The sequence below is a fragment of the Eucyclogobius newberryi genome, unplaced genomic scaffold, assembly GCF_026437365.1.
Source record: "Eucyclogobius newberryi isolate DKJ021-1_F unplaced genomic scaffold, fEucNew1.0.hap1 SCAF_6, whole genome shotgun sequence".
Lineage (NCBI taxonomy): Eukaryota > Metazoa > Chordata > Actinopteri > Gobiiformes > Gobiidae > Eucyclogobius > Eucyclogobius newberryi.
In genome coordinates, this window is record NW_027316278.1 from 7958639 (window position 1) to 7984894 (window position 26256).

Here is a 26256-nt window from a genome sequence, read left to right on the forward strand (position 1 = left end):
TAAAGGCTACGGTTACATTCACAAGCTAGCATTAGCATTAGCATTAGATGGATCGATACCTTCATGTCTTGGGGTCTGTTAGGGTTCGGGTCATTAGGCACACACAGGACCATGAAAATGTGTCGTTTGAATCCATTTTTTAATTTTTTTTCCTCTTTTCAGACAACGTAAATCCTACTGTGCTAATGTGTGCATTGTGTCACCGCGGTAACCGAGGCACCGTCCTCCATTGACAATCATTTATTTTTGTCCCAAAGTGTGGATTATTTCTCCTGTTCTGGAATGTCTCCTTCCCTTTCATTTGAGCTGAAGCTACTGTTCTTCCTCTGAGGACATGCACCTTTGAGTGGTCCACACAAACACACGGCACAGCGCAGGGGGAGGTCATTAGCTTGGGGCTGCAGTTGTCAGAGCAACAAGCTTGTGTAGGCGGGGGGTCTGGGGGAGGCAGACTAACAACCGGCCCCCCGCTGGGTACACTGGCTTGTGTGTGTACGCGCTCTGCCAATAATTCTCCAATTATATGTGTAATGAGAAGTCTGTTCTCTGGGCGCGCTCTCGGGAACTTAAGTTTCAGCTTCAAATTGGAACCAAAAAAGACAAATTGTACCTGCTTGGATTCTGAAATGTGGTTATTTGACAAAGCAGTTCTAGTAATGACACAGTATTGCAAAGGAAAGATGGCAGGGGCTCAGTGTTTGACCACCAACTGAAGGTGGTCTGATCCCAGCTCAAAACAGACCACTGCCATTGGGCAAGACTCTTTATCTTATACTTGTGTATCTCACGGTACAATCTTTATTGAGATATTGTGGGAAGGCTCACTGTACTATAGACTGGCCAACAATATTCAAGTTAAGCTTACAGTAATGAGCATAAATGTCTTTTTAGCCACTCATTGTTCAGTGATTCATTTTCTAAAGTGCGAAATTCAAGGATTTTCTATTTATTTTTTAAAGTCCCGACAAAAGTAACTAAACTATATTGTTTTATCACAGACTGCTCTTTATTTCTGATGAATCCTCTGAACTTTTCTGAGCTTGTATTTCCCAAGGAGTACCACGCCGTCGATGGCGCGTCTCATTCTTTAAAGCATCGGGAACGTGCTCGATCTCTGCGTCGCTCTCCGATCCGATCCCACTTTGCAAATGCCACCGTCCCACGTTACCCGAATGTTGTTTTCTTGTCCTCGACTACCGGTAGTTCAGTTGTTCGTGGTAGAGTTTAGACTAACTCGCGTTCTCAAAGTTGTGCAGAAGATCTAGGTCCCGTTGGTGCAGTCTTCGTTTGTAGTTTAGACACTTGTCACGTCGCCCGCTGGCGTTCTACTCTGTTAGGTCGTTGGCTCGGGAGAATTAGCTTAAAGTTTGGCTGGGTTTCCTCAGATGTTATGCCTAACCCCTTTTTAAAGACGCCCTGCTTTACTGCCCTTAAGCTTCGGTACAGGCTTTACATCGTAACACATCGTGCTTCCCAGAATAGCGCCGCATAAATGGACTTAAGGCGTAAAGGTTGTCGATCGTGGGACCTCGCAACATTCCAAATCGCCCATATTTTGACAGCGAAAGCTCATGTTTCATTTAACCGAGTCTAAATATCGTGGCGTTACTGAGACGCACTGGCACATTTGTTGCAGTTTAGTAAATGTAGCTTCAGCTTCGATGGACAAAATGAGGCCGCTCGCTTTATCGACCTTTAGCGGTCCATCTTCACGCGCTTTTGATGCAGAGTGTGTTTTGGAGGGCTTTTGAGAGGGGCTCGAAGGCCTCGCCGTCAGTCCAGCTTCGGGGAATTGATGCACAGGTTAAGCGGTTTCAAATGGCTCTTTATTTAGAGCCGCTCGGCAATTGGATAATTTGGACATAACGAGATTGACTGATTGGATGAGTGCGTGTTTGCGCCAACCTATGCTAATTTATGCTAAAAATACTGCGCTTTTTATATCTCCAGAAGACCCGTGTTTGAAAATGGGTCAGCGGTTGTCTAGTGAGGTAAGCGTTCGAGGGATGCCAGTTTGAGTCCAGCCTGAGCACGCATATCGCCGTACACAAGTCTCAAAGTCGTAACACTCGCTAACGCAATAATCAAGATTGTATTAACCCCAAATCTTACCCCAAATAACCCCCTAAATCTGACACAAATTAAGTGTTTTTCAAAGGGAAAAAGGTTGAAATTGTCAGATTGTATTCATGATTTATTTATTCAGTCTAAATTTGCCTTGATTTGGTCTGTTTTTATTTTGCCAATGTTTGACTAGCGCGTTACAGCGTGAACGTACCGTATTTTCCGGACTATAAGTTTTTGCATCGTTTTGGCCGGGGTGCGATTTATACTTATATTTATACGACTTATATGTGATATTATTTGTTATTTTCACACTTGTAACTGCATTTCACACTCCAGTGCAACTTGCATGTATTTTCTTATTCTCTATTATGCATCTTTCGGCTGATGCGACTTATACTCCGGTGCGACTTATAGTCCGGAAAAGACGGTGTTTGTTTTAACTGCGGCAGTAACCAAATATCACAATAATACTGCCAGCAGCGCTTTATGCAGAGATGAACGAGGGAAGTGGCAGCAGTAATAACAATCCATTATACGTGATACTCATTGGCTTCAGAACGATAGCATTAGCACGGACCTCTTATAGCTCTGGCGGCGGGCCAACTGTTATCCGGGGTAAAGCCAGTCCGGACCGTATTTAGTCGGCAGCGCCGCTTTAATTGGCGCCGTTAAACTACATGATTGGATGAACTGTGGCATTGTCTGAGGTCTAAAGGCAGCGCCGGGTGTCCTTACGGCGAGATATAACCTGCGAGGACCCATAAAGAATCTGCAAACGGCTCCGTTTATAGCCCGCAGACAGCCCGCGTGTCACGTCGTTCTAAATGGATTAACGCGGTTTAAAGTCATGCGTTCAAAGGTTGTCTAAATGAAAAGGGAGCATATAAGGTGATGCATCAGGTGAACGTGAGCAATATTCAATTTGTGCTCAGTCTTTTTAAATTTTTGATGACGGTTTATTCATTTTGCTGATTAGTTTGTCAAAGTAAAATGATCTCTTCAATAGACAAAAATCAATACTTTGCTCTGAATAAACCAGGATTGAGACGACACGGACCACACAGACAAATGAGCAAAAATAGATGCTGGAGGATGGATCCCAAAGAAAATTCAAGATTACAAGTCATTTTTCAACTTGCCGTACGTTTCACACAGAGTTATCTCAGGTTATCTATCATGCCATAATTTGAGTCGAGGCAATTATCAAATCGCAAATGCAATGGATTGTGCTCTACAAAGAACCAAATATTTGTTTTTTGGGAGTGTCTGCAGAGCCGCGGCGCGCGGTCAAAACTGCCATGTGATTTTGTGCCGCGGCTCCTGAAACTGCTGCGCTATTTGACCGCGCTGGGTTAAGGTTAGGGTTAGGGTCAGGGTCAGGGTTAGGGTTAAAGTTAGGGTTAAAGTTAGGGTCAGGGTTAGCCATGAGGCTATATGGCAGTGCCGCGGCTCCTGAAACTGCTGGGCCATTTGGCCGCGCCGCGGCTCTGCAGCCACGGCCTTGTTTTTTCATAATATATCATATGAAAGTCCAATCGCAATTTAGTTTTTATTCCAAAATCACGCAGCCCTAGTGTTGGCTCATGGTAAAATTTTCATCTCACTAAGATATAAAATGCATTTAAAATCCTACAATAATATAACGTCTGATGGGCAAATATACTGTGTTTCATGGCTGCTCCAGTTGCCTCGTCGCCGTGGCAGCCTGCGTATCCATTTTAATTGCGTGATATGTAACGCAAGTGGCCTTATCTGATTTGGTGCCACTGCGGGGGTATCGGGTTTCAGCCACTCGTACCCACCTCCGGGAGCTGGGGGGCCTGCGGATGTGTTGCCATGGATACGCGGATGGGGGTGAAGTTGGCAGTGATGAGATTACACCGAACTGCTGATGGGAAAAGGAACAAGAATAAAGTGTGAGAAAGCAGGAAACCCGACCACGGGCAGGGCGCTCAGTTAAAGACTCTGAACCTGATCGTTTTTACCGTCTTAAAAATGCAGAAAAGTTCATTTTAAACGGGTTGCATTTGTCCAAAGTTATTCCTCACTTTCCTATTGTCCTGATTATTCACCACGATTAGTTCATAAGCACTTTTCACAACATTCAGAAGCCAGAGCAGAGTTTTGCCATCGCGCCACAGCCAACAACTAGCATGCTAATGCTAGCGCACTTCCTGAATTATGGATGTAAACACATTTTATTTTTAATTACAAAGGAAAATTGGGTAGGGCCGCATTTGACCCACCCTTTATTACCACTGAGGTAACCTGACATTAGCAGTGCCACGCTCGAGCACCCATCTTTCTTTTAACTCTAAATAACTTTAACCACATTTAATGGCCTTAATAAAGCTTGAGAAAGGTTTAGTCAGGAGCTGGAGGATTAGTCATGTTTTAGGCTGATGGGAGGAAACCAGCACGTGCCATCACCTGTGAACATTATGATTTTGATAAGTGAGTAGTAGCCAACCACTTAAAAACAAATCCTCCACTTGGAACGCACAAGGAACTGTTTATTACCCATTTTAACACTTTTAACACCAATTTTAATCCTGATGTAGACTTGTTATGTCTTGTTTAAGTCTTGGTTTAATCCCAGGCCTTTTCATAAAGCAAAAAAAAAAAACTATACAAGTAAACTAAAACATCTATTAAATCGTCTTCACACGGAATATTCACCATTAAAATTGGCTGTGATTGTGATTAAACCAGGACTAAAACGGGACTAGAACAGAACCAAACCAAGTCTACATCAGGACCAGACTACAGGCTCAAAACTATGATTGCACGCAAAAACCCAAGTAATTCTCTTTAACAAATGGGATTTCAACCAAAGCAAAATGCTCTTGATGTTCAGTAACAGCTGCCTTTTCCATAATGAATGTAATTATGTGATTAACCATTAATTCTCCACACTCTCTCTGTTATTTTCTCCATCAGACCGAAATCGCCAAGAGACTCAACACCATCTGCGCACAAGTCATTCCCTTCTTATCACAGGAGGTAAGTGCCACACGTTCCGGCGTTCGTTTCGTCGACTATTACGTTTCCTCTGCGTGCGTAATATTTTGGTAATCAAAACGGGAGGCGGAGGCTGAACGCCAGCTCCCCGGTGTGACGGCGCGATTTGAATGTGTTCCTTTTTCGGTCTCTTTCAAACACCCGGAACTGAAGCGAGCGCAGCGTTTTAACCCGTTGCGCCTGTGTCTCGTCCAGCACCAGCAGCAGGTGGTCCAGGCCGTGGAGCGGGCCAAGCAGGTGACCATGGCTGAGCTCAACGCCGTCATTGGGGTGCGCGGACTGCCAGGCCTCCCTCCAGCAGTGCGTATTCCTCCTTTTACTTTACACGCCACACATTTGCAGTTTGGGCCGCTTTACGATGTGTCCTGATTCATATACATTCATGCAAAAGGGTTTAGAAGGTCGCGAAATGTACGTTTATTATGTAGACAATCAAAATGCATTTGAACTTCCTGAGTACAGCCCTAGTTTAAATAAATGCCTAATGAGTTAATGAAACGGGCACAAATTAATCATTACACAGGTGCAGAGGGCGGTTCCACAAAGGTAAAGTCGCTCTGGAGAATAAGTCGCACCAGCCAAAAAATGCATATATAAGTCGCATTTTTGGGGGAAATTTTTCACACTGACAACCTCTTGTGGCGAACAAAATGATATAATAATAATAATATCACATATAAGTCAAACTATGAAAATACGGTATGTGGATGTATTATAGTAAGGATCTTTGCATTTAAATCCTCCCACACTAAATGAGTCACAAAGTTTAGCTCTTTTAATTTATGGAGCTAAAATGACATCACAGAAAATACAAAATTAAACTTTGGATGAAGCTGAGCAGTTCAAAACCCTCTTGTTATTGATCAGGAAACATGGTTAAACTCTTTTGTCAGTTCTGGATCATGTAGGAGCTTCTGTCTTATAAACTGTGAGAACATGTGCCTCTTCATTTACACCCAACTCTAACGTTAATAAAGCCTCACTGAGTAGGAATGAAGACAAACTAGTTCAGGTGATGGGCGAGGCCTCGGTGCTCCTCTTTCAGGCTATTTTGGTAAATACTTTCCCAAGAATTCTCTTAAATCAAACAACATTAATAATAATTAAATGAGAAATCTGAGTACATAATAAATCAAGATTATTGTGCAATTATTGTGAAGGAAGAATATGTAATGTGAAAAATACAGCCTGAATTTGGATAGAATGGTTATTTTATTTTGTATTAAGAGTTGGTGGAACTTAATAACATTATACATTTACCATTTGGTCAAATAAAAAGCAATATGCAATGACCTGTACACCTAATATTTGAGAATCCTTTTATTGTGCGTGTTTTATTTAAAATGAACGTGCTATTTTCTCTTCATCTCTTGTGACAGTTTCTTTCCTCGTGTTCAGATTTAGCTTAGACAAAATGGTCATTCTTGCGAAAAACTGTAAGGTCCAGACAACTTTGCCGTAGCCAATCAGAGTGGTCAAACCGGTGCTAGGCTCTGCCTCTGGTCCCGACTCGTAAACTTTAGAAATAGTACAGACAAAATCAAAAACGAGGATTTTTGCTGGACAGTCATGGAGCGAGCTTGCTGACGAGTCACAACGGGGGAGATTTTAGTCCTTTTTCCATTCACTTCTGTTATATTTCTAGTTTAGCGTGAGCTCCTGAACAGTTGTAGTCTTGCGCACTCACATGTACTTTTTTAATCGTTTTTGTCGACTCATCGGTCGGTGGGGAACGTCTTGACTTCATCTGCTCTGCGTACTTTGTGCAAGGCCACGCTTCATGCTTTGCCAACCCTGACCTTTCTCCTTATTTGGTCATCTCTTCCATATTTTCCATCGTTTCGTCACATTCCCAGTACAATATTTTGTCCGTCAGTCGCTTAATCAGTTTAATTTCTTTGATAAAGCCTTGTTTTTGGGTGGTAATTAAACGTGTGTGTGGGTGGGTGGAGGCCTTTGACCATTTGCCAGTAAGTTTGATAGAACTTTGGGGAAGAGAAAAGCTGTGGAAGTCCTTTTTTTCCCCTTCACCGTGAGTTTGCGAGGAGTGCAGTCTGGTGGCTTGTTAGTTGGCGGGACAGAGGCGGTCTGGGTCGGGGGCAGCGTTTCTTTGGCAGTTGTGTTTGAGTTTTAATTGCAGGATTCCAGTGTTTGTAAAAGAGAGCAGGGGGTCAAAGCGTCGCCCTCCTCCCCCTCCAGTCTCCCACGCCAGCCTGTCATTCACCCCGTTTGTGAGTTAAATGAGTGTAATGAAGCGTGGCGGCCCTACCTCGGCGCACACATCACCAGCTCGCACTAACCTCCCATGACAAACCGTGCTCTCCCCCTTTTCTCCCCCCGCCCGCCAGCCCGCCACCCCCCCATACATCAATCCTTCCCCTCCATTTACGCCCGGCAGGAGTCCGGGGCCGCGTTTTGCATCTGCTGTGCGCGTCCGTTTGTGTGTGTGCGCGCGTCCGTGTGGAGCCAGGCGTCGCTGATTCGCGCTAAACAACGGCGGCGGCGAGCAGCGGTGCGACGCCGGAGTCGGCCCGCTCGCCCGCGCCCCGGCCCAATGCGACGCGCCCGGCCTGTGAGCATGTCGGAGTGATCGAGTGTGACGTGTGGGTGTGTTTGTCTTTGATTGCTTGGCAAACCAACCGCGGTGTGTGTGTGTGTGTGTGTGTTATGTGGTGTGTGTGTGTGTGTTGTGTGTGAGTGTTGTGTGCGAGCACGAGGGCCCCCGGGTTAAAAGACTATTTAGTTGTTTTGCTTTCATTCATAGGGGCAGGACGCAGAGAATGAGGGATGGTTGAGAGGCGCAGAGAGCGGGACGGGGGACGGGGCGCGGGTGAGGGAGGGAGGGCGAGTTAGTCAATTAGGTGAGATAAAAGTGGGTTTGACCTTCAGCACTCCTCCCACCCCTGCGGATCTGCCTCCCCTCTCCCTCTCTCTCTCTCTCTCTCTCTCCCTCTCTCCCTCTCTCTCCCCTCTAATCTCCCCCTCTCCGCCCCTCCCTGCAGCGAATCACCGAGCTCCCATTCCCGCGGCTACTGTCTGAGGAGGCAATAATGATGTTTTGGAACACAAAGACATTTCACGCACCGACGAGCGCTTGATTTGGTGTGAAAGAGAGAGCAGGGCTGCCAGCCAAACCCCCCCTCCACCTCCCCTCTCTCTCTCCACCTCCCCTCTCTCTCTCCACCTCCCCTCTCTCTCTCCCTTCACTGAGCTGTCCGTGGAGCAGCAGCTGGGGCTCCTCTCCCCCGTCTCCCCCCTCCTCAGCACATCCTTGGCTCTGTGATCCCAGCTGTCAGTATTGTTCAGTGTTTGACCCCGGGGGGGGGGAGTAAAGGGCTGGAGTGGATGCACAGAGGATGCGTTCACTGAAGTTGCCGTAAAGTTAGATGCTCAGGAAAACGACCCATCTGTTGACAACTCGAACAGAGCTTCACTTCTACTGAAATTACAGACCGTTATTGATTTACCCGTCGGTGAAAGACAGGCAGCGCCTCTTTCTATTCTACTCCAGCACTCGACTTGACACCGACGGCGTTAAAGCGGCTTTTACGCCCAGGTTTTACGAGTTCACGTGTTTTTAGATGGAAGACGAGGCCCTGTTGAAATGTTGTGTCTGGAATTCTTAAATGGACAGTGTTTTAACTGGGAACCATTGCCACGTTGTGATTCAATACCGTCACCACATTTTGGAGCTTTTTGCCAGTTTTTGTTTCATGTTGAAAAGTATAACCATATAATCTAAGAAGAAGTCTGCTTGTGTTTGGCTTTCACAAAGGTCGGATTTTGAAAGGAATTCCTCTCTATTTAACATAAACTTAGTGACTAAAAGTTGAGCCTAGCCTCTCTCTAAGCACGTGCTAGCTGGGCTTTAGCCGCCGTCGCGCTGATTGGTCAGAACTTACTGTGGTGCACGTTTCTGTCGCAACGTATTGAGGAAGTAAGAACTATTTTCTTGCATCGTGCGTCTGTCAGCACAGTCCACCGAACCTGATACAACACCATTTCACATTCACATTCATTCTCCAGATCTTATACGTCCAATATATCTAATAGCTCTTTTTCTGATGAGCGTTTGACGTAACAATTGCAATAGTTTGTTAATAGTTCTAGGATCCTGATCAGAGTTCACGTAGAAAGACATCTTGGAGTCTTCACGTTTGTCTCCAGGTGTTTGACTTGCCTCTGATCCTCCTCGTTCTTCCTCTTGCGCTCCTCCCAAACAGCAGCACCTCTCCCATAACCACGGCGGCGCACCCGTCCCGATGACGCCGCACCCCGCCGGGCTCCACCCGTCCCAGCTCAGCGGCTCCGCGGGGCTCCTGGCGCTCTCCGGGGCCCTTGGCGCGATGCCCCCTCACCTGTTGGGCAAAGACGGGTCCGATAAGAAACCTCCTCACCTGGCAGGGCCCGACTCGCATCCTGGAGGGCCGGAGCACTTAAGAGGTACAAACTCTGCCCAATAAAGGAATGTTAAACTGGCAGAAGTGTTATATCATGTTTGACCTACTTTGTGCAGCTTAGTATTTCATATTTAAGTTGGACTGTTATTTGCTGTGATTGGAAATGTACTTTCTGACAACTTCAGTTCTATTAAAACAAAACTGTACATGCTTTAATGTATTACGGTTGACAAACTTATAAAAATGAGCCAAAACTAAGACCAAATCAAGGCTAATTTCCACTCAATAAGGAAAACCATCAGTAAGATCCGGATGTTTCAACCTTTTCATTTTTAAAAACATATATATTTACATTGGAGCTAAATTGATACTTTAACGATATATTGTGCAGCCCTACATTTATACTGCAGTAATATTGTACAGCACTACATTTATACTGCAGTAATATTGTACAGCACTACATTTATACTGCAGTAATATTGTACAGCACTACATTTATACTGCAGTAATATTGTGCAGCCCTACATTTATACTGCAGTAATATTGTACAGCACTACATTTATACTGCAGTAATATTGTACAGCACTACATTTATACTGCAGTAATATTGTACAGCACTACATTTATACTGCAGTAATATTGTACAGCACTACATTTATACTGTAGTAATATTGTGCAGCACTACATTTATACTGCAGTAATATTGTACAGCACTACATTTATACTGTAGTAATATTGTGCAGCCCTACATTTATACTGCAGTAATATTGTACAGCACTACATTTATACTGCAGTAATATTGTACAGCACTACATTTATACTGCAGTAATATTGTACAGCACTACATTTATACTGCAGTAATATTGTACAGCACTACATTTATACTGCAGTAATATTGTGCAGCCCTACATTTATACTGCAGTAATATTGTACAGCACTACATTTATACTGTAGTAATATTGTGCAGCACTACATTTATACTGCAGTAATATTGTACAGCACTACATTTATACTGCAGTAATATTGTACAGCCCTACATTTATACTGCAGTAATATTGTACAGCACTACATTTATACTGCAGTAATATTGTACAGCACTACATTTATACTGCAGTAATATTGTACAGCACTACATTTATACTGCAGTAATATTGTACAGCACTACATTTATACTGCAGTAATATTGTACAGCACTACATTTATACTGCAGTAATATTGTGCAGCCCTACATTTATACTGTAGTAATATTGTACAGCACTACATTTATACTGTAGTAATATTGTGCAGCACTACATTTATACTGTAATATTGTACAGCACTACATTTATACTGTAGTAATATTGTGCAGCACTACATTTATACTGTAGTAATATTGTACAGCACTACATTTATACTGTAGTAATATTGTGCAGCCCTACATTTATACTGCAGTAATATTGTACAGCACTACATTTATACTGTAGTAATATTGTGCAGCACTACATTTATACTGTAGTAATATTGTACAGCACTACATTTATACTGCAGTAATATTGTACAGCACTACATTTATACTGTAGTAATATTGTGCAGCACTACATTAATACTGCAGTAATATTGTACAGCACTACATTTATACTGTAGTAATATTGTGCAGCCCTACATTTATACTGCAGTAATATTGTGCAGCACTACATTAATACTGCAGTAATATTGTACAGCACTACATTTATACTGTAGTAATATTGTGCAGCCCTACATTTATACTGCAGTAATATTGTGCAGCACTACATTAATACTGCAGTAATATTGTGCAGCATTGGTTTTTAAAGTCAACTTGTTTAACCAAAGCTAAAAACAATAGCTGCTTTAGACTGACATGAGTGTTAAGATGGAACAGAGCGTAGTTTACGAGCGGCGCAGGTCAGTTTAAATGTACTAAATATGTTGATGGGAAATACCACTCCAGGTACAAATATATTTCTAACAAAAGTCTTTTCTTACTTTCCCCCCTTTGCCCCTGCGATGCCGCTCCAAACCCGCTTCCCTCGCCGCATCAGACCGAGAGCCCGGCACAGTAAGCATTGTCCTTTTCAACCACGCTTTGTTATGTAAATGTCTGTCAATCAACTCTTATTATCTCAAAGAAAAAAACTGTCGTGCTAAACTGGCCCCGGGATTTATAATGAAGAGAGAATTCAACAAGTCAGATGTTTTACACAATCGTCCCCTCGGCAAAGACGCGTCACTTTGTATGAGCGCTGTGTGAGAGTGTATGGTGGCAGTGGCTGAAGCCGGTGGCACAGATTAGCAGCCACTTCTCATGTCGGTCAGCTTCAGGGCAGCTGTGGTTTATGCTAGTTGCAAAATTATTCTCATTATATATAGGTTTTTTTATTCAGACTATATTCCGACAAAAAAAAAGGTGGAAGTCGAGTACACAAACCCGAATGGATCATACAAATGTACAAACTATACTCTTGTTTGGAAGGTTACACATTTTTAATCGTATTTTTGTGGTCATTAATAGTTTTTAGATGAGATAAGCCTTTATTTGTCTCACAATAGGGAAATTCCAGGGTTGCAACACAAAGTAGGTACATAAGTAAACAACAAAGAACAGATAACTTATAAACTTTAAATAGATAAAAAAGCTCCTTTAAAAATAAATCCTCTTATATTCATATTAAAAAGAAGAATATAAGAGTTTTTTTTAGTTTTATTTTTTTATAGACACTGTATAGCACCTGATGATCTTAATTGATCCCCAGAATCACAAGTGTGGCGTTCTCCATGTCTCGTTATACGTCCGACCTCCAGCACCGTTTCCTGTCCGTCCCGTCCTCATCGAGAGCTCTGTTTTTGACTGCAGCGTGCCCCTAAACAGCTGCCCGTGTTTTGACTTGTCAGTGTTTTGGGGAAGTCCGCGGGGACCGCTTATGCCCGGGCGTCTCTCCCTCATCCCCGCCCCCTCTCTCCCTCATCCCCGCCCCCTCCCTCTCGTCTCCCCGGAGCTGTCGGCTCGGCTCCCTCCTGCAAACGGGGCTTTTTAGCACGGTCACACTTCCACGCAGGCTCCGGCCCCGGCCCCGCATTGTTGTGCCTATTTAACACCTCAGTGAGCAGATTACCCCCTCTTTCTCGCTCTCACCCTCTCTCTCTCGCTCTCCCCCCTGCTTCTGATCCCGCGCTTAAAGACTCATTGTGCTTAATATCACCAGTGCACAGGGGGAGGGGGCTTGGGAAATGGCAGGGGAGGAGGGCAGTCATATGACACCGGGCTTGTACATGAGTCGGAAAACAAGGAAGTGAGAGAGGAAAGAAAGATGGGACTGGTAAAGTAAAGTGGAGAAGGAGGGGGGGGAATCGTGCATGTGTGCAATTTGAATTGAAGGGGCTGTCGGCTCTCTGGGTGAAAATGAGATCGCGGTGAGCTGTCTGCGTCTTATTATGAAGCATTCTCTGCGACGCTGGAAGTGCACCGTTTGCACGCTAGTTGTTGCTAGCTTTAAACTCTGCTCCGGCTTCGAAAAGCTGTGAAAAGCTCTTATAAACTCATCGAGGTGAATCATTGTGATGCTGGGGGTGTGTTGGGTAAGTGAGCAATACATGTCGACCCCTGCAAAGAGTTTAAAATGAACTTCTTCTGTTTTTAAGCCAGAAAAAACAAGTACAGCACCTTTTTAAAATACCTGGTTTTGGTACTGCAGCGTTAACCATTTTAAGAAGGAAACACCAGATTTGAAATTCATTTAAGAGTACGTTGTTTTATTAGGATCTAAGTTAGTGGGTCTAAAACTTTTCACACCAAGTACAACCTAAGTAAATATTTGCCTCCAGATCTGAACCAGGCCAATAAAAAGTCTATTCCAGATCTGCAATAGGACTAAAGTATGAGCTAAGCTGTTCTGTGAATCAGAATCAGAACAGGTTTATTGCCATTGTTCACAAACTAGGAACTTGCTTTGGCATCAAGGTGCAACATACAACAACAAATAATAATAGTAGCAAAATATATATAAAAAGGCATGCATAACATCTAGAAATAACCCAAATAAAATCTAGAATTTACCAACAAAAATAACCTGAAGAAGGAGCTCACGCAGGATGTATTTTTATCTTCATGTTCTTTTTCTCATACATTTTGTATAAAAAAAAAAAAAAAATCAAAAAGTAGAATATTCATACTGATAATCTAACTAGAGTGGAATTATAAACTGTGCAAACATGAGGCGAGTCAGGTGCCTTTTCCCTCCTGTAAACAAAGGGTTTAATCCTTTAGCCTTAAACCCAGCATTAGCATTAGCATTAGCAGCGGCCCAGCACTTTGATTCCCTCCTCAGACTGAGAGAAATACAGTTTGAAGGGCTTAATCCACCTACGAGCTTAGTCTGGTTAAGCCCCACATGTAGCTAAAGACAAGAGCGAGGGAGGTGAAGAGCGAGAGGGGGTGGGAGGGATGGAGAGAGGGGGTGGGAGGGATGGAGAGAGGGGGTGGGAGGGATGGAGAGAGGGGGTGGGAGGGATGGAGAGAGGGGAAGGGAGGGATGGAGAGGGAGAAATTGCTTATGTTTTGCGGGTCAGTGCTCCAGTGCTCGGCTCACTAAAGGCTTTTGAATGCCGGGGGGAGTGAAGGAGGGGGACCGGAGTAGAAGACGGATTTACACCCCTCCCTCGGGCATCCTCCCCCCTTTCTCTCTTTCTCTCTTTCTCTCTCTTTAACTCTCCCTCCCTCCTCCTCCCTTGTTATCCCGTCGCCTCAACACTCGTGCACCATTGCGCCCTCTTTTCTTTCTTCTCCTTCTTCTCCACACTCTTGCACCGCCTCTCTCCTCTTTCTTTCTCTCTCCTCCTTTGATTGTTTCTCTCTATCCTTCTCCTCCCCTGTTGCCCTTTCTTCACACTTAAACCATCCCTCTCTCACATCCCTTTTTTCCCCTTTACTCACACTCCCTTGTTTCTCTCCTCCCTTGTTTTCTTCCGCACCATCTCTCCCCCTTCTCTCTATTCCCTTCTTCTTTCTTGTTATCCTTTCTTCTCCTCTACACCACCCCTCTCATTTCCCTTTTTTTCTCACTCCACTTGCTCTTTGACTTACCCCCCCTTCTCTCTCCCTCTCTCTCCCTTGCCATCCCCCCTTTTTTCCTCCCCAAACTCTCACGTGATCTATCTCCCTCTCTTCTCTCTCCCCTCTTTCCTTCTCTCCCTCCTCTTGTCGTTTTCTGCTCTTCCCCTACACACTCGCACAATCTTTCACTTTCCTCTCGTCTCTTCATTCTCTTCCCTCTCCTCTCTGCTCTCACACTACTCTTGTGTCCTCCTTTCCTCCTTCATTTACCCTTTACCCTCCCTCTCTCCCTCCATCCCTCCCCGCGCTCCCCCTCTCCCACTGCGCTTTGTGCTCAAATGTGTTTGTGTTTGTTGGATGCACATTTCATTGACAGTCTGCGGCTATAATGGACTCGACATGAAGCTGTAATCCATTAACAATGGGATGCGTTGGTCAGGGGGCCGAAGGGGGGAGGAGTGAAGGGGGGGAGGGGCCGGGGCGTTTGTGGTCTGGGTGTTTATTACACTGACAGACTGCTTTTAGACACTTTTGGGGCACTTGCGGCGGCGAGCGAGCAATATCTCTGAGGTCAGGCTTCAATTGTGGTTATTTGTAAATTAAAAAGGTGGTAACGGTGTTCTATACGCTCCGGAAGTGGTGCTTAAACTGTAAAGATGCTCTAAGTAACCTTTCTGGGGTCTTATTTATAAAGCATTTTTACATCGTAGGTGACTTTTCACATTAAAGCGCATACATTTTCAACTTTTTCTTTACATTATTCTCAGTTCCTGTGGTAAATATTTATCATATTATATCATATTATTCCAGTGGCAGCTTGAAAAAATGTCAAAGTTGATAGAATTCTAATACAATATCTCCTCTCTGTCGTCAATAAGTGACATTCAGACAGTTTTAAACAATCATTCAGCAAATAAAGGTGTTATCAGGCTTTATAATTGTCAAGTCATAACTGTTGCGCAAGGATTTTAGCCTTTGTTTACAATACGGTTGCTTGGTAACGGTTGCGGAATCGCCTCGACCTATGTCACACCTGCTGCTCATGCTCAATATACGATTTGTTTTAGCGAAATCTTCTATGATATAATCGTTTGAGCGACACGTGCAGTTTAACCCGTCATATGCACTCGAGGAGAATAAACTAGTACAAGAACAAATGTAGAACTACAAGAACTAATACAAGGATCCCATGTATTTAAAAACCTATTTGTAGAGATCTAAATGACTTTATACAGAATTCAACCCAATTATTTTATCAGGATTATAAGGATTTAACTGGACAACAGCAGAAAAAAGGCATAGGAAAATGTTATCTGTAAATGTAGGTGTAAATGTTAAGTTTATTCTGCCTTTTTAACACTCAAATACTTAGTTTACTAGTACTTTTCTGCGTCCGACTCCTGAGCTCATGGCGTCGGGGGGTAAAAGGCGCGGTCAGATCGTAGGGAAGCGGAGAGCCACCGCGGCGAGGCGCGCGGGGTCAGGGCGGCGGGAGGGAGCACAGGTAGTTGAAGAGCCACTTAACATAATCAGCATCTCCAGCTCCGCGGGCTTTAACTGCCTTTGGTCGAGTGAAGAGCGGCCGGATCAAGAGGAAGACCAACTCGTGTTCCTCTGAATGAATAACCTCTCGGCTCGGACTGAAATAACAGTAACAAGGCTGATCGAATGTTTTCTTAACCTTCTGTCGGGTCAATGCGCTTTCTTTGTCCACACATGACACGACACATTAATCCTGCACAGTATATTGCAGAAATATGGATCGTGCAATATTGGCCTGACGCAAAAATCAAAAAATGGAAAAGTATAATCTGGATGTAAAAGGGCAGTTTGACTTGTACATAAGGCATTATTCATGTCTTTCAATTGAACTGAATCCAATTAAAACGGCACAATAATTCAGTTGTTGAATTGTTGTTTTTGGATGAATACTCAAGGGAAATTGCAATAAACAAAAAATGCCATTTAATTTAACATAACTGGGCACAAATAATAAAATATGTAGCCTCCATGTGTTCAGAAAAGCCCTCCCAACCCTGAACATCCACATCTTGAATTATAGTTTAGCGTTCTCTTAAATGCTGAGTTACATTTGTGCCATGAGATAAAGTGTGTGCGTGCTGTGCGTCCTGTGCGTGCTGTGCGTGCTGTGCGTGCTGTGCGTGCTGTGCGTGCTGTGCGTGCTGTGCGTGCTGTGCGTGCTGTGTGACTGTATTCTGCCACAAATATCTTAAATGTGAATAAATGTATGTCAGGAATAACATTTCCCTCCCTCTTTTCTCAGAGCAACTCGATGCTTCCTGAAAGTCTGCGAAACTCGGACAAGCGACGGAACGGACCCGAGTTCCCCAACGACACGAAGAAGCGAAAGGTGGAGGACAAGGACTCCAGTCACTACGTACGTTTTGAGTATTGCCTCATTTCAGTTCAAACGCCGTAACGCGCACGTACTGAGTCCTCTTTGGCTTTCCTCTCTCGCAGGACAGCGACGGCGAGAAAAGCGACGATAACTTGGTGGTAGACGTTTCAAATGAGGTTTGTATCGAGCGGTTAAAGTCGGATGTCGTGTCGTTTTCTGACGGGGCGTGAGTTTAACTGGCCCGTTTGTGTGTCCAGGACCCCGCCTCCCCTCGCGGCACGCCCCTCCCATCGCCGCGAGAGAACGGTTTGGATAAAGCCCGTCTGCTGAAGAAGGATCCGTGCAGTCCCGCCTCCACGGCCTCGTCGGCGAGCTCCTCCTCCCTCAAGTCCAAAGAGATGGCCATGGTACGGATAAGATGGAGGGAGTCTTGAGTTCAAAGAGAATAACCGACACAGAATCAGTCGTAGATTTTATTGATTAGTCTGCAAAACGGGCACAGATGTAATGAATTTAGTTTTCATATCTCAAACTTGTGCCCACAGCGAGAGAAGGCGGGGACACCAGGGCTGAAGTCGAGCACGCCCACTCCCAGAGGCGACTCCACCCCAGGACCAAGCTCCACCCCCGGAATCAGACCCAGCCTCGCCAAACCGCCCTCCATGGAGCTCCCACATCCTCCCGGTAAGAACGCCGTCCCCACACTAAGGGCTCGGTGTCCCGGCCTCGTCATGGCTCATATTCCACTGTAGACACGGGAGATGGCGGCAAAAGTGAATGTATTAATAGTTTGGGTGATTATCCCGACAACGATACTGCAATATTTATTTTTCAATCCATGAGCAATGTTCTAAAACGCGTCTGTAGAAATACTGCTTCATACACTTGAAAAATGACACATGCTTTTTGTATTAAATACGCTTTCAACTGGAAATGGCATTCTATATTTAGATTAGATATTTTATTATTATCCACAAATTTATGTGGAACTTCTCAAGGCAAGGCAAGTTTATTTGTAGAGCACATTTCATACACAAGGCAATTCAAAGTGCTTCACACAGCAGGAAAAATGCATTCAAATCACAAAGAAATTACAGAAATACAATAAAATTAACTAAATTAAAAATTATCAATCCAACTGATTTTCTAAACTAATAAAATCACAAACAAAAGAGAAGAGTGCAAAGAAAAAATCCTTTCAGTCATATGCGCAGCTAAACAAAACTGTTTTTAGCTTAGATTTGAACATTGTCAGAGTAGAAGCCCGTCTCACATCTTCAGGAAGACTGTTCCAGATTTTAGCTGCATAAAACTGAAACGCAGATTCCCCATGTTTTGTCCTGACTCTGGCACCAGCAGGAAGCCGGTCCCTGAGGTCCCTCAGGCACTAACATATCCAAGATGTACTTTGGTGCTAGGCCATGGAGAGACTTGTACACAAGCAGAGCTGCTTTAAAGTCTATTCTCTGAGCCACTGGGAGCCAGTGCAGAGACCTGAGAACAGGACTAATGTGATCATACTTCCTGGTTCTAGTCAGGACTCGAGCAGCAGCGTTCTGGATGTACTGCAGCTGTTTTACAACTCGTTTGGAGAGACCAGTGAGCAGGCCGTTACAGTAGTCTAATCTACTGGAGACAAACGCGTGGATAAGTCTCTCTAAATCTGGTTTTGACAGTATATTTTTGATTTTGGCAATGTTTTTTAGATGGTAAAAAGCTGCTGATGTTATTGATTTGACGTGGCTATTAAAGTTCAAGTCTGAGTCCATTATTACCCCCAGATTTCTAATTTGGTTTGTAGGTTTTAGAGCGAGACTCTGGAGGTGACCGCTAACACTTTCTCTTTGTTTCTGTAGGCCAAAAACGATTATTTCAGTCTTGTCTGAGTTCAGCTGGAGAAAGTTGTTTTTCATCCACACACTGATCTGTTGGATGCAGTGACAGAGTGAATCTACTGGTCCATAGTCACCTGCCGATAGTGAAACCTAGATCTGAGTGTCGTCTGCATAATTGTGATAGGACACATTTTCACTGCGTATCAACTGACCCAACGGCAGCATGTAGAGGTTGAACAGAAGGGGACCCAGGACTGACCCTTGGGGCACTCCACAGGTCAGGGTCATGTGGTCTGAGACACAGCTACCAATTTCAACAAAGTACTTCCTGTCTTCCAGATAGGACCTTAACCAGTTAAGGGCAGTGCCAATGATGCCCACCCAGTCCTCTAGTCTCTGTAAGAGGATCCCATGATCGACAGTGTCAAAAGCAGCACTCAGATCTAACAGAATTAAGACTGAGGCTTTGCCCGTGTCAGTGTTCAGGCGGATGTCATTTGTCACCTTGACAAGAGCAGTCTCAGTGCTGTGATGAGGTCTAAAACCTGACTGAAAAACATCAAATGAGTTGTTTATTAAGAGGAAATCTGTGAGCTGTTGGTAAACAACCTTTTCAAGGACTTTGCCCCAAAATGGTAGATTAGAGATGGGCCGGTAATGACTCAGTACTGCGGCATCAAGACTGCTCTTCTTTAGGAGAGGCTTTATGACCGCAGTTTTCAAAGACATTGGGAATGTTCCAGATTGAAGCGACATGTTAACTATGTGAGTGAATGGTGCTAACAAACTGTTCAGCACAGACTTTAGAAATTTGGTGGGTAACACATCAAGGCAACATGTAGATGAACTCAGACTGGTGATGATCTCATGGACAGTTTTGTCAGTTACTGGTGCAAAGTGAGTTAGCTCTAAGTGTCTTGGTGGTTTTAGGGTAATTTTTTGCATTGTGGGATTTATAGCATTTTTAATGCCCTGAACTTTGTCATTAAAGAATAATGCAAACTCATTACACTTGGATGTGGAAATGAGTTCTAACGGCAGCTGAGCTGGAGGGTTTGTTAATCTGTTTACTGTGGCAAACAGGACACGCGAGTTGTTACTGCAGCTTCCAATTATTTCAGAAAAATATCTTTCCCTACATAAGATTAGGTTGTACATGTTCAGCTTTTCTTTGTAAATCTCTTTTTGAACCTGGAGCTTTGACTTGCGCCATTTCCGTTCGGCCCTGCGGCACTCCCTTTTCTGTGCCCTGACCGAATCATCATTTCTCCACGGCGCCTTCTGTTTATTTTTAACCATTTTAGCCTTTATAGGGGCGATGGTGTCCAGAACATTCAAAACACTAGATGTAACAGAGTTCAACAAATCATTTACATTAGAACATGAGACATTTTCAAAGTTTATCATTTCCATAAACAGTGCACCTGTGCCATCACTTATGTGTCTCCTCTGAACAAGTGCAGGACCAACCGGAGGTTGGGGAGAAACAGACAGGTCAAAGAAGACACAGAAATGATCAGACAGAGCAACATCGATCACATTAAACTGAAGGTTTCAAGGACAGCATCAAGCTCTTTAGCGTTTCTGTCACAAACATTATCAACATGCACGTTGAAATCACCTGTAATGACCAAACCATCAAAGTCTGTGCATATGACTGAAAGCATCTCAGTAAAATCATCAATAAAACTTTGGCAGTGCTGGGGAGGCTTGTATAAAACAATGAAGAGAATGGCTGGAGACCGTTTTAGCTCCATTTTAAAGGATACATACTCAAATGATGAAAACACCCCAAAAGACAACCTGCGGGTAATTATTTTATCTCTAAAGACAGCACATACTCCACCCCCTTTTTTGTTTTCTCGTGTTTCAGATTCAAACTTAAAGTTGGGTGGAGCAGATTCTATCAGAACTACATTTCCTGTGTTTTTGTCAAGCCATGTTTCAGTTAAAAACATAAAATCAAGATTATAAGAAGAAATAAAATTATTAATTAAGAGAGATTTGTTACATAAGGATCTGACATTTAGCACAGCAAGTTTCAGACTAGTTTCAGTGAGACTGGGCTTTATCTTTTCACAGGGAATATGAATCACATTTCTCAGATTGGGCCTGACTCGCATTTTGTTTTTCCATCTCTGTGATGATGTGACTACAGAAATAGCACTAGGGGGGGCTCTTTTTACATAGGGCCCCGGGTTGGTTTGATTTTTAATGTGACAATAAGTCCCGGCAACGCTGAGACCCAGTGCATCCTAGCTATGGGAGATACCAGGTGAAAGGCGAGGTTGGATGGGTGGTGGGGCTTTTGTAGCCAAGGGGAGTTTAGGACCAGGTGAGAGGCGAGGGGGGATGGGTGGTGGGGCTTTTGTTGGTGTAGTCGGCTTGTGCAGGGAAGACATAGCCCTTGCTATATTGGCCGTGAGTGGAGCCATCTTAATGCCTGATTTGATCAGACTTTCAAAATGGCTGGGAAGGCCCATGGGTGAGAGTGGAGATGAGAAGGAGAATGATGAATCTTTAGTGGGAGTAGATGTTGCAGGGGGAACCCAGGGCTGGTGTGAAGGCAGGGGCGATGACAGGGATGTTGTTGGGCTTGTCACAGATGGGTCCAAGGCCTTTGAAGATTGTTCCTTTGCTGGAGGCGGTGGAGGTGAATGCGGAGCAGCTGGAGCTGAATCCTTTGCTGGTGGTGGTGGAGCAGCTGCTGATGAATCCTTTGGTGGAGGCTGAGGTTGTGGTGCTTTTGATGTTGAAACATTGGCTCGGTCTCTGGCTGATGGAGCAGGAATTCTTCTCTCATTCCTCTCTTCTCTAACTATCTGCTCAGGACCCTGTCCAGGCCCAGTCTAATGCCTCAGAGCGTGGAGCAGGTTCTCTGTCAGCACCCTCACTCCACCTCTGCATAGGTGGGGGCCATTTCTCTTAAACAGGTCCTCTCGTTTCCAGAATAGATAGAAGTTCTCAATGTAGTGTAGTCCTCTCGGGAAACTCTTTGGACAGCCATGTGTTCAGCTGAAGAAGCCGGCTAAACTTGTTTATCCTCCTGTCGATGTTTGGAAGAGGTCCACTTATGAATGTTTTGATTTCCATTTTATCAAGCACGTGGAATAACTTCAAGAAGTCTTTTTTCAAAACTTCAGTCTGTTCCCGCCGCATGTCCACTGCACCCACGTGCACAATCAGCTGTTTAGCTCCTCCATGCTTAGCCATAATATTTGGAAGGAGTGACGTTATCTCAGAAACAGTGGCGCTTGGAAAAGAATGTGTGTTTATCTTTTCATGCGTCACGTGACTTATCGCGCCGTCCCCAACTAAAACAATCTTCGTGACCTTGGCTCCTGGCACAGATCCTCCTCGCTGTATTTTGGCCACGTCATCTTTCCTTTTTTCATTTAATTCCATCTCTGAAAGTGGTAAAAATCTCTTGGTGAGCTGTATTTTAGGCGACTTCACGTTATCTTTGTATCGTTTAGGCTTTGCTCCAAGTTTGTTCCAAGAAACAGCCTGGTCTTTCTGGTTTTTAGACAGTTTTGGAAACGACAGAGTCACTGCGGTTTAGGTTGAAAGTAGCAGTTTTTCTTGTAAAAAGTGTGCTCTTCTTACCGTCGGTTGACACAGGAATGGTATCGTGAAGAACTTTTTCAGATTCCAAAACAAATACCCGTGTTTTCAGCTCATTAATTTCTTGTTGATATTTCCGACAGCGTTCACAGTCTTTCTCCCTTCTTCTCCCGGACATGTCACTGGCGTCAGATATGTTATTAAAACTGGAAAAATGTTCTTAAAATCCTTGGTTTACTTGAAAAAGTCTAAAGCAAAAATGTTTGGAAGACAAAAACTGATTAAAAAGCGAAATAAATAAGGAAAACAGCGATAGCAAGCGGAGCGAGCAAAAAAGCGTGTGCACTCTTCGGAAGCAGAGGTAGTAGTAGTGCAATGCTTTTTCTCCCACAGAGACATAACGATCAGCCCTTAAAGTCGCACCTACACACGACAAGAGAGTTTAATTATTTCTCATTTTTAGCCAGATTTTTTGCTCCAAACAGTCAGGTGGAATTATAATTTCTAGGTTAATTTCCTGTCAGATCTAGTTTACGCAAACATTAAATATGATATGAAAATTTCACTCATTTTTGTATCCAACATGTCAACAAAGTGAAAGAAATTTACACCTGGATCTTTTTTCAATATCAAATATGTGCAATTTGAATCATTTTTCTATGGAAACATTGCATAATCATTGTCTTGGATCCCCGTGTTGTGCAGGTGCAGGTCTGAGGACTCCTCTGGCTGTACCCGGCCCGTACCCGGGTGCGTTCGGGATGCTGCCCCATGCGGCCGGGATGAACGGCGAGCTGGCCGGAGCAGCCGGAGCTGCAGCGTACGCTGCCGGACTTCACAACATGTCGCCGCAGATGAGCGCCGCCGCCGCCGCCGCCGCCGTGGCTGCGTACGGACGTTCGCCCATGGTCAGCGCCACACTCCATACATCCAACCAACTGATCCAAATAGAAATATAAGGAACACATTCTAGTAAAGTATTGCAAGTCGCACCCAGGCAAAACTATGAAAAAACACTTATAGTCCAGAAAATACGGTAGGCTACAGTTGTTAGGGTTTTAGGTAAAGACTTGTTTCGGGCTTTTCTTTGTTGTGAGCTGGTATTTTCCCCAGTTTGATTTGTGCATGGTTTCGTTCAGCAGGTGGTGTTAGAGCAGATGTTTGAAAGGTTTAAATCGTAGTAGAAAAAGCTTCAGTTGTAGTCATCTGGACTCAGTTAGAAAAAATAGACGTTTCGACTCTCATCCAAGAGTTCCACTCAGACCCATAGTGTGCAGCACAGATTCTATCACTTACAATGTGGCCAAGCATTTAACAACTATATTGGCTCCGCTTGTGGGGAATTCGGAACATCATGTGGAAAACACGCACAACTTTGTGGATAAAGTGAAACATCTCCAACTGGACCCAGATGACCTCATGGTTTCATATGATGTTGTGTCCCTGTTCACCTGCATCCCGACCTCTGATGCAGTAGCAGCAGTGAGGATCAGACTGCAGGAAGACACCACCCTACAGGAAATTACCAAACTGACACCTGAACACATATGCAAACTGTTGGACATCTGTCTGCACACCACTTACTTTCAATTCCGGGGACAATTTTACAGAGATTCATGGCTGTGCCATGGGCTCGCCCGTCTCTCCCATAGTGGCCAACCTGTACATGGAGCACTTTGAGAAGAAGGCACTGGCCTCATTCTCAGGCATAGCCCCAAAACTGTGGCTTCGCTATGTCGATGATACGTTTGTAACAATCAAGAAACAAGAGCTGGAAACCTTCTCTGATCACATCAATGCTGTGGACCCACATATCAGGTTTACAAGAGAAGACGCTAAGGAGAATCGCTTGGCCTTTCTTGATTGTTCCACGATCAGAGGAGAGGACGGGAAACTCCAAATAGAAGTATATAGGAAACCTACACACACAGACCAGTATCTTCTCTTTGGTTCCAACCACCCACTACAGCACAAGCTGGGTGTGATCAGAACCTTACAACACAGAGCTCAAGGTGTGCCCACCAGCTCAGAGGGCAAGAAGAAAGAGGAAAAACATGTCCGAAATGCCCTCTCAGCCTGTGGTTACCCCGCTTGGGCCCTCAACAGAGTGAAGAGAACCAAGAAGCAGGACAAAAGGGAAACTGAACAGAGAAGGAAGGGTGTTTCTATCCCTTATGTGTCTGGCCTGTCGGAAAAAACTGCAGAGAATTTTTAGACAACACGAAGTCCCTGTTTATTTTAAACCAGGAAACACTTTAAGACAAAAACTGGTTCATCCTAAGGACAAGTTGCCGACTCAAAAACAGAGCAATGTAGTTTACCCGATCCAATGCAGTGAAGAAAGCTGTAAAGAACGGTACATAGGTGAGACAAAACAGCCTCTACACAAGAGGCTTTATCAGCACAGAAGAAATACAAGTTCAGGACCTCAGAGTGCCGTGCATCTCCATCTTGAAGCCTCTAATCACTCGTTTGAAGACGGTGAGGTGAAGGTTTTAAGCAGGGAGAAAAGATGTTTTGAAAGAGGAGTCAAGGAAGCTATTTTTCTTAAAAAAGAAAGACCTTCTTTAAACAGAAATGGAGGGCTAAGATTCAATCTTCCTGGTATCTATAATGGTATACTGAACCCCTGGAAAGGTAGAGGACCAGGACAAGGACATTTAGATGCTAATCAGGTACTCAGGGTGGTTGAGCCAGGGTCTCACAAAGACAAAGAGGATTCTAGTAGCCCATTAAAATTCTGAATAGGCTAGCTCGGTAGATACAAGGGGGGAGTTTCTGTTGAAACAAACAACTCTTGCTACTTCAGGAAGGCTCTTCCGGGTCTTACCACAGAAGAGTATAAATATCGGAGTTCTCGATCTAAATTCTTTTATTGACAATGACTCTTGGATGAGAGTCGAAATGTCTATTTTTTCTAACTGAGTCCAGATGACTACAACTGAAGCTTTTTCTACTATGGAACACGCCTGGACGAATGAGGGATTACACCGACAAGGTTTAAATCGTTTACACATGATGTAAATATTGAACCCCAAAAACATGGTTCCACTCAGTCATTATTTGCCAGGCCTTTTACGTGTAGTTTACATCTGTCGTGTGTAGGAGTTGCCAGAGCGTCGTAGCAGCTGTAAACATCACAGGCGTGCATCTCACCCCGTCTGTGTCGGAGCAGTAGTTTTACGCTCCTCTCCATCACCTCGTCACTCCTGCGTGTTTGCACAGCGTTCATTAAAGTGTTTAAATGGCTTCAGAGCTGCGCGGCTGTTTACAGAGCGGGCCCCGTGTGTTTGCCCACTCGGATCTTCTGTTTGTGCTCTGAGGGGCCGAGTCAGGAGCTCGGAGTCCTTTTTTGTCATCATGATATAGTTAGATGAAACACATCCCTCCTCTTATTGATTGTAGAAGTGTGAGATATTTTCATAAAAACTGTGGCTGTAGCAAACGTTTTGAAAATGTGAATTTGAATATCAGAATTACAGAACTATCTAGTGTAATATAACAAGGCAGTGACACTCCATTCACGTTATCTGTGACTCGAAACCGCGATAAAGACATTCACAGACACATTCCTGATGCAAAATATTGTTATGGTAATAATGCAAAAGAAATGCCCCACCCTGGAATGACTTCAGTTAGATTTTAGTCTAGACTTGATGTCAAATGTAACACTTAAAATGTGTGGCATTTAACGTAAAGAACTGCTCCAAACTCCCGGTGCAGGCTTTACAAAGAGCGGCTCGGCAATAAAACACGGGATTAAAAAGCCCAGCGCTTTTCATTGTTGATCAGAACAAATTGGATCTTGATTTGATTCAAACGTGATCGATCTCTGCCCTAAATACACTGTACAGTCAGCAACAGTCAGTAATGTGTCTGTTTGTCTGTTTGTCTGTTTGTCTGTTTGTCTGTTTGTCTGTTTGTCTGTTTGTCTGTTTGTCTGTTGGCCTGTTGGCCTGTTGG

The 26256-nt window shown here is 44.1% G+C and overlaps 1 protein-coding gene across 2 annotated transcripts in view; it reads left to right on the forward strand.

Moving 5' to 3' along the window:
* The window catches only part of LOC140346542 (transducin-like enhancer protein 1), a 51315-nt gene that overhangs the window by 11172 nt on the left and 13887 nt on the right, over nucleotides 1–26256 (forward strand). The window contains exons 5-13 of one of the 2 annotated variants that reach the window (XM_072432662.1): nucleotides 5008–5070; nucleotides 5284–5388; nucleotides 9312–9531; nucleotides 11528–11544; nucleotides 16820–16933; nucleotides 17017–17070; nucleotides 17152–17301; nucleotides 17440–17578; nucleotides 22999–23201. In XM_072432662.1, coding sequence (XP_072288763.1) covers nucleotides 5008–5070; nucleotides 5284–5388; nucleotides 9312–9531; nucleotides 11528–11544; nucleotides 16820–16933; nucleotides 17017–17070; nucleotides 17152–17301; nucleotides 17440–17578; nucleotides 22999–23201 — 1065 coding nt within the window. The remainder of the gene's footprint in view (nucleotides 1–5007; nucleotides 5071–5283; nucleotides 5389–9311; nucleotides 9532–11527; nucleotides 11545–16819; nucleotides 16934–17016; nucleotides 17071–17151; nucleotides 17302–17439; nucleotides 17579–22998; nucleotides 23202–26256) is intronic. The other variant, XM_072432663.1, reaches the window with a different exon arrangement.